The following is a 12093-nucleotide window of genomic DNA, read 5'->3' as shown; positions in this document are numbered from 1 at the left end:
TATCCAGGTCTGAAAATAAACCATAAGGAAAATAAACCTGCAAGGGAAAGAATGCATCTCCTTTACTCCTGAGTCTTCCAACCCTGTCTCAGTAGAAATAGTTAATGATCAAGGTAGATGGTTGATTAGACTAAAGGCCAAATGAAACTGAACAGTCCCAAATATTCCTAAAAGTCCTTAACACATCTAAGAGAGATGACACATTAACAAAGTATAGTGGCTCACCAAGATGAGCAGTTCCCATGGGGGGGAGGGGTAATGTACCTTTAGGTAAAGCTGAGTATAATAGATATTCCCCTGATCCCTTTCCCCCAGCCTCTTACCAATTTGAAACTCTGCCCTGTGGTCAGATGTGAGGATCTCCCCAAAGTGTTGATTTTTATCAGTCATTTATAAATATTGTTTTCAGTATCCCTATGCAAAAGGGCAAAACTCAATCAATAAGCACAATGAAGGCAAAGGTAAAAGGACATCAATGTCCCCTCACTGACGAATGGCAGTATAAACACACATTTAGAGCAAAGAATGAACAGCATTTCTTTCATTTGAAGGCATGATTTATAATTAATGACATGGATATAGATAGTGTGATTTTAAAGCCAAGCCGAAGCAGCTGAAGGAAAAGACCAAGGCCATTTGGTAGGAAGCACTTGAAAGTTATAACCGTATTGGAACTATAATAAATTCATGGCTAGAGTCCTGCAACAAGTTGTAGATAACATAGAAAATCATGAGGCCAAACCCAAAGCAACCTGATTTGAATTTCTGCCCCCATGCTAAATCTATGCTTCCCTCTCCCACCTTAAATCTTGCTTTTCTTTCTCCCCAACACCCTCTCATCTCCTTTTTATCACCAATATACACACATGAAGTTTTCCAGAGAAAAGCAAACCAGTAAGCTGCCAAGGAATTAATCTTCTGACAGCTTAGCCAGGTCAGTGTGGTGTTTGTCAGAGGGGCAGGAGTCCACTTTGTGGGGTGGGTGTCAGGGGTGGGATGAGATAAAAATAATAGGTAGTCAAATCTTGGGAAAACTTGCCTTGGGTAGATCCAGTTTGAGCCTCCATGTCACAACAAACAGGGGAGAATTTGAAACCTGTAATATGAAATATTTTATTAATTAATCCTTGTCCAAGTCATCTGGGATTCCTAAATCTTTAATCCTTATATCTATACTATTTTTAATTAACAGATTCAATGAAATATGATTCCCATACCATAATGTTCACCTTCTTCAAGTGTACAATGCAGTGGTTTTTAGTAGTTTCACAGAGTTGTACAACCATCACTATTATCTATTTCCAGAATAGTTTCATTACCCAAAATCCAAACCCCATACTTAGGGTCTGGCAGGAATATTTTAATGTTTCAACCCAGTGAACTGGTTATAGCTTCAGATGTCAGGGGTGAGATGAGGCAGAATGAGAAGGCTTGGCAATAAGGAGATCATCCACCACCTCATTTCACATAAATTTGGTTACTAAATTTTGTTTGACAGTTGAAGCCCAGAAAGTATAGGAACCATTCCAAGGTCTCCTAACTTACATCCTAGTGCTCTTTTACTTACATGGATATGCATACATACATCAAATATGTTCCCTTCTCATTTCCATACTTCACTTCCTGTACTCTTTTTTTTTGCTTTTAACAATTTTCTTTTTTTAAAATTTCTTTAAGTTATTACATATGTGTCCTTATACCCCCATTACTCCCCCAAATCCCCCACTCATGTCTTCACCCCCCTGTTGTCTGTGTCCATTGGTAAGGCTTATATGCATGCATACAAGTCCTTTGGTTGATCTCTCCCCCTTACCTCCACCCTCCCCTGTCTTCCCTCTGAGTTTTGATGGTCTGATTGATGCTTCTCTGTCTCTGGATCTGTTTTTGTTCATCAGCTTATGTTGTTCATTATATTCCATAAATGAGTGAGATCATGTGATATTTATCTTTCTCTGACTAGCTTATTTCACTTAGCATAATGCTCTCCAGTTCCATCCATGCTGTAGCAAATGGTAAGAATTCCTTCTTTTTTTACTGCAGCATAGTATTCCATTGTGTAGATGTACCACAGTTTTTTCATCCACTCATCTGCTGATGGGCACTTAGGCTGTTTCCAAGTCTTAGCTATGGTGGATTGTGCTGCTATGAACATAGGGGTGCATATATCCTTTCTGATTGGTGTTTCTAGTTTCTTGGGATATAGTCCTAGAAGTGGTATCACTGGGTCAAATGGGAGTTCCATTTTTAGTTTTTTTGAGGAAACTCCATACTCTTCTCCACACAAGTCAACAATACCTATATATAGACATGAAAATAAACTAAAAAGCCCAGCTGGTGGGCTCAGTAAATAGAGCATCGGCCCTGGGACTGGAGGATCCCGGGTTCAATCCTAGTCAAAGGTATGTACCTTGGTTGCAGGCTTGATCCTGGGCCCCAGTCGGGGCACATGTGGGAGGCAACCAATTGATGTGTCTCTCTCACATTGATGTTTCTCTCTGTCTCTCCGCCTTCCTGCCACCCTCTCTAAGCATCAATTGAAAAAATATCTTCAGGTGAGGATTAACAAAAATAAGAAAATAAACTAAGAAAATCAAGACCCCAAGGATACTTGGTGATATTACAAAGTGTTATGGCCTATCATTTAGGAAATGATACTCTAACTAGTGGGCAAATGGTCATTCCAAATTATACCCTGTGGCCAGTGTTCCATATGGGCTGAAGAGTATAAGGACAGAATAGAAAAATCCGTACATACAGGGATGTTGGCTACCTATCTCCCACCTGGGAAAACACTAATTAGCCACTGCTATCACACCAAGCCTTGTGGTCATGGTGATGGGGACCTATCAAATTTAGACAAACAGAATGAGGAAGACAATAGATTAATGTGTTTAATAAACATTAATGTGTTTTTTTATGAAAGGATTTTGTTCTTTGGTAAAGACAGAGAGCAGAAATAAAATACATCAACCTCTTCCCAACAAATCAAAGAAACAAAACTTTTCCACTTCTAAAAGTTGTAAGAAAATAACATATAATTACAATTTAATGACACTACTATTATTACTCATTGTCTAGCAAATAGGTGATGCTAATTTACCTTCTTTTTTAAAAAATCATTTCCATCTAACTTGATTAATTTGAATCTGTACACTCAGCATGTTAATCTCAATCAAATAGGAAGCACATCAAGAATATGGTTGCTATACAACTGTTCATTTCATTTTTCACATATTGATATAAAGCCAACATACAGGGAATGCATACTTTCTACAGTAAATACCATTAGTATTGCACTGGCAAATAAATATGAAAATAAAAGGTGAGTAATAAATAAGACATATCACTGACTACATGAGATTATTTCCCTTGGGGGATCACCAGAAAGAAAAAGTATTTTGTCTATCATTGTAAATAAAGGTGCCTGTGTGCCAGATCCTTAGGTATGTGCCTTGTCCCTGTGACCCTGCTAACTTGCATTTCCATTCTGCATATTAAATAAAAAACAGGCAGACAAAGAGAAGGAAAAGAACTTTGAGGCTAAAAACGGCATTCTCTCCGTTTTTACTTAAAACAGTAAAGAAAGTTCTATTACCATTGTCCCCATCAGACTTCCTTTCATGGTCAGTGTCAGTCAAGGACAATGCAGAGTTGGCCCGGCTGGACAAACAGGAACTGTGCTCTGATTTCATCCCCCTTATCCACATCCTCAGTGCATGGTCAGGTGAGGCAGCGCCTTCTGTCTCTGTGTCCACATCAGATCCCATCTCAAGCTGGTAGCCATGCTGAGAGACACTGTGCATGTCGGTCTGGTAGCCAGAGCAGAGAGTGCGAGGAGTTTCACAGAATTCCATCTCTATAGAGAAACAAAGTTCAGAGAAAAAAGTTTAGCATTATGAAACAATACCTGATAAAATTCTTTTTGTCCTCATGTCCCCCTCTCCTATTGCTAGTAATTGTGTGTTTTTGCAAAATTAGAATTCTGGCCATTTTATTTATGGTAGCTACAGTCTGTGCTTATTTTGCACTTCTGTAGCTTAGAATTATGCTCCTGTTGATTTGTACAAGGTTCTGGAAAAAGCATGCCCAAAATAGCTTTATAGCTACAATTTTAGGTTGCACAAAATGTAATGAAATAAGTGAGTGCAGAGGAGTATAAAGTGTAGAAAGCTATCCTTTAAAAGATATTTCCCTTACAGGAAGAATATATATGATCTATAGAGTACACTTAGGCTAAAACTATTAAAATTACCAGATTTTCTAAGCATGTCATATACCTTAGAGTTAAAAATAAATAATTCAATATGAAAACTCTGAAGAAAAAAAATACTAAGTTTAAATATACTTTCCTGAAGTATTTTTCCTAAAACATATTAGTCTAATCTCTAAAATTATAAGTACTTAATATCATTATTACCCATTATCTCCAAGGACTTTGAAGCCTACTTTATGCTAATTATTCTGTTTCATTCATTATTTCAACAAAAACATAATTGTATACTGTACCTCAACAGTGCTTCATAGTTTGGATTTTATCCCCTTTTCCACCAAATCTTAAAGTCATAAAATGTTTAGGATCTTAGAAATGCTGCCACTAATCACTACATTTTATGGTTGAGGAAAATAAAGTCCAGAGTGTAGATATAGCCCACGTCCACAGCCCATGTGAGATAGTGACAGAGCCCTTTTTGCTAGACACCCATCTGGGCATGGTTTCTGCTACACACCAATGAAACTCCATCAACTTATTGTATGAATATCGGGCACTCAGTCTTACAGTCAATTTTGCATTCAGTTATGGCAAGGTGTCAAAAAGGGGAAAAGATGCTTTAACAGTCCCTATTAAGTTAATGAAAAATGACCACATGCCAAGACATATCATCTGAAATGTCCATGTAACAGTTAGATAAGGTAATCCGGTGGATGTTGTACACTGTATAGGATTTTCTCAGACTGACATCAGAAACAGGGTATGTCATTTGGCCAAGAAGAAGCTTAACTGAGTGCATCTAATCCTTGGCACATATCAATAAGATGCAAACCCTAAAATGAATTTAAGTCTCTGAATACAGAAAGTGCTAAAATTTAGACAGACCATATTCTAAAATGAAGAGTACAGAATCTGAACATACTTTTAAATAGCTATTTTTGTGACATAGGGTTTAACAAATCAAATCCACACTAGGGATCGAGCCCACAATCTGGGCATGTGACCTAACCAGAATCAAAACCGGGACCCTTCAATCCACAGGCCAACACTTTATCCACTGAGCCAAACTGGCTAGGGCCACAAAACTTTATGAAAGTGTGTTTCTCCTCGATATAAAGCTAAAGGGAAAATTCCATTTTACCCAATACAAATCTAGTGGTCAATAATATTGTGATCAGTTAATATTCATGCCTCTGAATTTCACAATGTTTCATTATGCAGTCCTACTGTGCAGTTATTGCTACAGCAAACTGATAATGAACTTGTAAGCCTGAAGCTATAGGAAAGGAGTTTTACATAAGCCTGCATTCACAACTCCTTTCATTTCCCTAGATCAGAGGTTCCCAAACTTCAGCATACTTCAGAATCACCTGGAAGGCTTGTTAAACACAGATTGCTATGCACACCTCCCTTTTCGATTTCTGATTCAACAGGTCTGGAGGAGGGCTGAAGATTGTACATTTCTAACAAGTTCCTAGGCAAGGCCTATGCTACTGGTCCAGGGACCACACTTTGAAAACTATTTCCCTACAGACTTCTCTGAAGTTAGTGGGTGCCAGTAAAAGGGAAGAAAAAGAACAAGAACAACCTATGTGGCATCACCAAAGATTTTGCAGCAACCAGCTCTGATTCTATATGGAGACATAAGAAATAGGGCATTCAAGCTGAACGAACTGCTGTGATGGCTTCCCATTTATTTCCCACGGATTCAGGGCACTAATTAGGAAATTCGCTTTCAAAAGCACAGACTTGCATTTATTTTCACTCATACAATGGCATTTGAGATGTGACTTTGCAAAGATTTTAATATAAGCATCTGAGCCATAGTAAAGACATTCATTGGAAAAGGATGAGCAAATAAAAATACACAGCCAATTTGTCATTCCATGTATTAAAATACTAGATACGGCTTCAAAAAGGTTAACAGATGCAACCCTCTTTGTTAAAGAGATTTTATTCCCATTCAAAAAATTTGATTTGTTCCCTTCTAAGAAAATGTAGTGTAACATGATCAAAAATTGCATGGTATTTATTGGAACTATATTTTGATTTGAATGCAAAGACTAAACCACACATTACCTAATTAAATAGTCAGATAAAAGTACACTTCCTTGTCAATATATACTTAGAAAACACAGAAGGAAAGAAATAAAAGGTTTCAGTTATTTACAGTAAATAATGTTCATTGAACTGCCTTACTTCCCTTTCTTGAAATCAATGTTACCATTGTAAATTATTTCCTTAAATACACAAAAGTCTTGGTGGTGTTCAAAATTCCTATAGGATGCATTTTTCTAGAAAGCACTTACAATGCACCTTAAATGGTTGTTTTTAGCTTTATACATATAACCTTGTTACCTAAAATACTATATATTCCCTAGAGAAGATAAAAGTTCAATTGGATTTATTATAGATCTATTCTTATCAAAAAGCTAGCCACAAGAGAAATGTAAGTACAATCTTAGGGTATCTATGCTTTAAATGAGTAGACTAGTACCATAAGAAACTATACTTTCAGAAGTAAACAGATACAGATGCTGCCAAGTGAATGATGTATTTGGGACCCTACAGACATGTATTTAATTTTTATTTTAAGGAAAACCTACCTACTTTCCAACCTTGTAAGAGACAAAATCTGAGCATATTAATAGAGATGAAATCCAATTTTTAAAATGGGCAAAAGATTTGAAGAGACACTTTAGATGAAAAGACAGAGGAATGGCCAATAAGCAAATTAAAAGATGCTCAATATCACTTGTTATCAGCAAAATACAACTAAAACCGCAATAAGATACTACTACAGACCTACCAGAATGGCTTAAAAAATTCTGACCACACCAAGTGTTGACAGGGATGTAGAGCAACTATATACTCTGCTGGTAAGAAAGTAAAAAGGTACAACCACTTTGGAAAACAGTCAGCAGGTTCCCAAAAAGGTGAAGCTGTACTTAACAGGAGAGGAATACACTCCTACACATTTATCTCAAAGGAAAGAAAACATCTACACAGAAATCTGTACAAGGTAGCTCATAAGCTTTATTCATAACAGTCAAAAAGTGTCTATGAATAGCTGAAAGGGTATACCTGTGGGATACCCACAAAATGGAATACTATTCAGTCCTAAATATGAATAATCTAATGATATATAATAGGACACATGGCCCTTAAAATAATTATGCTTAATGAAAGAAGACAAATAAAATGTCTATATACTGTATGCTTCCACTTAAAATAAAATTCTTGAAAATGCAAACAGATTTATAGTGACAGAAAGTAGATCAGTGGTTGCCTGAGGAAGACAGTGAGGGAAAAATGGAGAACAAGGGGTAAAAGGAAACTTTTTGGATGATCAATAACTGTTATCTTGATTGTAGCAATAGTTTAACATGTGTATACATGCCAAAGTTTGTCATACCATACATTTTAAGTATATGTGGTTTATTGTACTTTATTTATACCTCTATAAATTTTTAGTGGATTTTACACCACAAGATAGTAAGATAGTGAGGAGACTGAAGAATCAGACAATTTTCATAGGTGAAGCCAAGGGTCTCCAAGCTAGCAGGAGGCCCTGTTCTTTTCCTTCTAGCAGGAGAAAGTTCATATAACATGAACGAAAAGGTAGTCAAAATGTTATCTTGTGTGTAACTAAGCCATGAGGCAATCAAGGCTAACTGATGCATGGTGATCTTCCAGAAAACATATTCTTCCTAGGAACATAACAGTTGAAAGCCAAATTTAAGGCAAAACTAAGGATGAAACATAACTGAGGAGCTTTGAGCAATTAAAGGAACATTCTATAGTTGGGGATAATGAGACTAAGTTGAGTGAATCTGGCACATAGGATCAATTTAGCCCTCTACTGATGCTAATAAATTAATAATTTTTTAAAAAATGAAATGAAGTGCTGAATAAAATGAACTACTGTGTGTTCTCTCTGAATCTACAGATTGATCTGCAGGTGTTCATCCTGGAGAAGCCAGTTATGAAAAAACTTAAAAGGGAAAGTAACAAGGATCATCTATATCAATGTTTTTCTGCAAGCTCCATTTCTGAGTTTCTGATAAACTCAAGACTTTAATTTTCTTAAAATTGAACCCATCCGCCCTAACCAGTTTGGCTCAGTGGATAGAGCATCAGACTGCAGACTGAAGGGTCCTGGGTTTGACTCCAGTCAAGGGCATGTGCCTCGGTTGCAGGCTCAATCTCCAGCCCTGGTGGGGCCTGTGTGGGAGGCAACAAATCAATGTGTCTCTCTCACATCAGTGTTTCTCTCTCTCTCTCTCTCTCTCTCTCTCTCTCTCTCTCTCTCTCATCTCCCTGTCCCTTCCACTCTCTAAAAAAATCAATGGCCCTAACTGGTTTGGCTCTGTGGATAGAGCGTTGGCCCTGCGGACTGAAGGGTCCCAGGTTCGATTCCGGTCGAGGGCATGTGCCTTGGTTGCGGGCACATCTCCAGTGGGGGGTGTGCAGAAGGCAGCTGATCGATGTTTATCTCTCATTGATGTTTCTGACTCTCTGTCCCTCTCCCTTCCTCTCTGTAAAAAATCAATAAAATATATTTAAAAATATATAAAAAAATCAATGGAAAAATAGCCTCAGGTGAGGCTTCACAACAACAACAAAAGTGAACCCACCCACACTTTCTCTAGAAAGGGAGCTTTAAGGCATCACACTGCAAATAAATAATTGGAAGTCAAAAGCCATGATTAATTTTAGCCATAACTTGATTGATTTGGAAAATAACTTCTAAGTGTAGTCCATTTCTAAAATAAGGAAGAGGGAAAGGGGATACAATATAATTCTTAGCTCTAAGTACTGTGACTCATAGAACCCTATGGATTATATGCAAAAGCAGATGTTATTAATTAGCCATGTGGTTTTTGGATAAGTCACTTAACATTTTGGGGCCTCAGTTTCCTCATTTTTAATATGCTTAGGTCCAACTTGAAATAAATCTCTAGATAATTATCGTATTCTAAAATTCTGTAACTATAACTTGAGCCTGTTATGGCAAAATGTAAAAAGGTTAAAATTTTCAAATGGGAAAAAATTTTAGTGTTTTTATGAATCAAAGTGCTATTCACACTTCAATTGTGAAGGATAATCATACATGTTAGCTAAGTAAGATCTTGTGTCATAGGTACAAGTCTTGCTATAATAAAGTACTGATACAACCTAGCATATATTGTGAATTGTGAGATTAGTGATAGAGTATATAATATATATAATGTAAAAAAGCAACTGAGTAAATAGCTATTCATCAAACATAAAATTATATAAACATGGCTATTGCAAAGAGTACTTTATAGTATAATGAATAAAAATTCACACAATTAAAAATATTACTGATCCGCTAATAATTCATTATTGGCTCCAGGGAAAATGCAATGGATTGTTGCAGTCTTAAGCAGCAAATACAAAAGAAATGAGCAACACCAGATAGGAGACAAATGCTTTTCACTACTGGGTACCATTTTGTATTTCTCAGTTTGGGGGCTTTGAAAAGCAAATGATATCAAATTGTCAAACAAGTAAGTTCATGTGAGCTTACTTAAACATAGCTCCACTGAACACCCACTCAATTTCAAGTGAAGAAAACAAAACAAAATTGATTTCTCACAGTCTTAGAAAATTAGCCCATTTTAATTTCCTCTTCTTTTATTTTGTGAAAAAGCTTTATCAAATGCACAGTGCTGAACTAGGCATTAAGCAGTGGGTTAACAGGACTATGTCGTGTCCTTTGGCAAGTTCCACAGAGAGCCTATTTAAAGGCCAAAATGACAACAAAGTAATAAAGGAACCACCCAGACCTGGCCTTTATTTTTCTACTGAGGACACATCAGCCTTTTCTGGGGCACAGGGGTGAGGGATGGAGTGCTCCCACATGCAAAACTGGAGCCTGTAGTTATCAGAGGACTTAAAAAAAATAACTAAGCTTTCTGCAGCCTACTCTCCCCGTCACAGTTCCAAATGCACCCATTATCTCAGTGCTCAGGGCCTACCAATTATGCCTTATTTAATTTCTGAGATTTCACCATCTGTCAGTATAGTGAAAAGCATGGCAAAAAATCTGGGCAGAGATAAAGCCTGAAGTAGAAACATTCATGCTTTGTGGCCAATATTGGCTAACTGGAACTGTCTCAGAACATAGTTAAAAGACCATGTTAATGTCAAAAAGGATGCTCTCAGAAGTACAATGATTTGCAAATCCATAAAAATGGCTCAAACCAGAGAAGGATACAGAATTACAGCATAACGTCAAAGGGAAGGGACATGTGGTAGGAACCTTGAAAAATTCAAAAGGGACTCAAATCATATTTAGAGATAGATGACAATATCCCTCATCAATCTAAAGAGGAATGGAATTTGACATGGGGATAAGCAACTTCTATTTCCCTGAACTAATATTCACCTTACTACAGGGCCCCATTTCCACTGTACCCACCTACAATGGGAGAACGTGCTCTGAAGCTAATTCAGACATAAGTTACCACTACAATTGAAAAGGTGATTCCTGCTCTCCAGCCCATAACAAAGGTCTTGAAAAAGAATCAGGGACTAGAAAAGATGGTGGGAGGTCCAGGACTTCAACAGCAACTTAGATCAATGAGAACCTAAGTATGTTCCCTTTATTTCAACATTTTGAATGAGACAGAGACTTCCTGGCCTAAATGAGAAATTTTCAGGGCTACTGAGCACTGCAAATGCATGGTGCTCAATGGCCCTAAAAATTTCTCATTTGTTACCTTTGTTGGTCCAATTTTCTGGCTGTTCATAACACTTTGGAGCCTGAATCCTTATTGACCACTGTGGTCTTCCAGGTATATCTCTGTATTTTCCTTAAGTTCATTAAGCATGTAAAGCTGTTTGTTTAGTGTGTGTCTGTGTGTGCACATGTGTATATGTTAATTTTAAACTACATTAGTCTGTCACACAATTCCATAAAAAGGAGGGAGACCAGTGAGCTAAAGGGTTAAATGAGCACTACAAACATTTACAAATGCTTCAAACACATACTCATAAATGCAAACAATGTGACTTCTGTAACATTCTACAGTATTCTGTAAGCATTTACTTTGTGATGAATGAGTAAAGATGCCAAGATAGAACTGTGCACCAGAATCAGTGTCCACGAAGAACTACTGAATAAACTATATTCTGCTCTATTAGGGGATTCTTCTCACCATCTTTCAAAGGTGCCCTTTTCAGTTTTGCTTCTGTATCTTTGGCCATATTTTACCGGACACCTGGAATTCCTCCCTGTGATTTTTCACTAACCTAGTTCCTAAAAATGAGACCATGTCAGTATTTTCACAAAGGATGCTTCAACTTTACACCCTCCCCTCCCATTTAACTTACCCTTCCCTATAGCATTTCTAATCTTTACTATATAATTTTATAAAGGATTATATATATTTTTAAAATATTTATATTTTCTGAATTATACCTCCAAATCTGAGTGTTTCCTAAACTTTTGGTATATCTCAAAATCAAATAAAACAATTTCTGCTAAGTGTTCTATGATGTATGAAGGACTATGGAAATATAAAGTAGTATTTCTACCTCCTCAGGCCTTAGAATAATTCTAGGCAATGAATGATCATTAAGCACCAAAGTTTTAATCAGTAATTAATATGAAATCATTCTCGAAAGAGTTAAATTCCTCAATACAATTCTGACATATATAAGATGGTTTTGCTTAACATAAAACAATGCCTACCAACACAAATTGAAAAATTGTTATTTTGGTAAATTTGCTATGCATTTCAAATAGTAAATGCTCTACAAATTTGGTAAGAAGAAAAAGACAATTGATAGAAATATTAGACTAATGGAAAACAAGTTATCTGTATCATCTTTGACTGAAATCATCTCACGAG

The 12093-nt window shown here is 36.7% G+C and overlaps 1 protein-coding gene across 3 annotated transcripts in view; it reads right to left on the bottom strand.

The window, feature by feature from the left end:
• Positions 1 to 12093, bottom strand: part of TENM1 (teneurin transmembrane protein 1) — a 596847-nt gene that overhangs the window by 530373 nt on the left and 54381 nt on the right. For all 3 annotated transcript variants that reach the window (XM_023756535.1, XM_023756543.1, XM_023756550.1), the window contains exons 2-3: positions 3596 to 3856; positions 1040 to 1096 (exon numbers count right to left, since the gene is read on the bottom strand). In XM_023756535.1, the coding sequence (XP_023612303.1) occupies positions 1040 to 1096; positions 3596 to 3856 (318 nt within the window). The remainder of the gene's footprint in view (positions 1 to 1039; positions 1097 to 3595; positions 3857 to 12093) is intronic.

Source organism: Myotis lucifugus, unplaced genomic scaffold (genome assembly GCF_000147115.1).
Source record: "Myotis lucifugus unplaced genomic scaffold, Myoluc2.0 scaffold_2, whole genome shotgun sequence".
Lineage (NCBI taxonomy): Eukaryota > Metazoa > Chordata > Mammalia > Chiroptera > Vespertilionidae > Myotis > Myotis lucifugus.
Note: the sequence above shows the minus strand (reverse complement) of the source record. Positions and strands in the feature narration are given on the sequence as shown.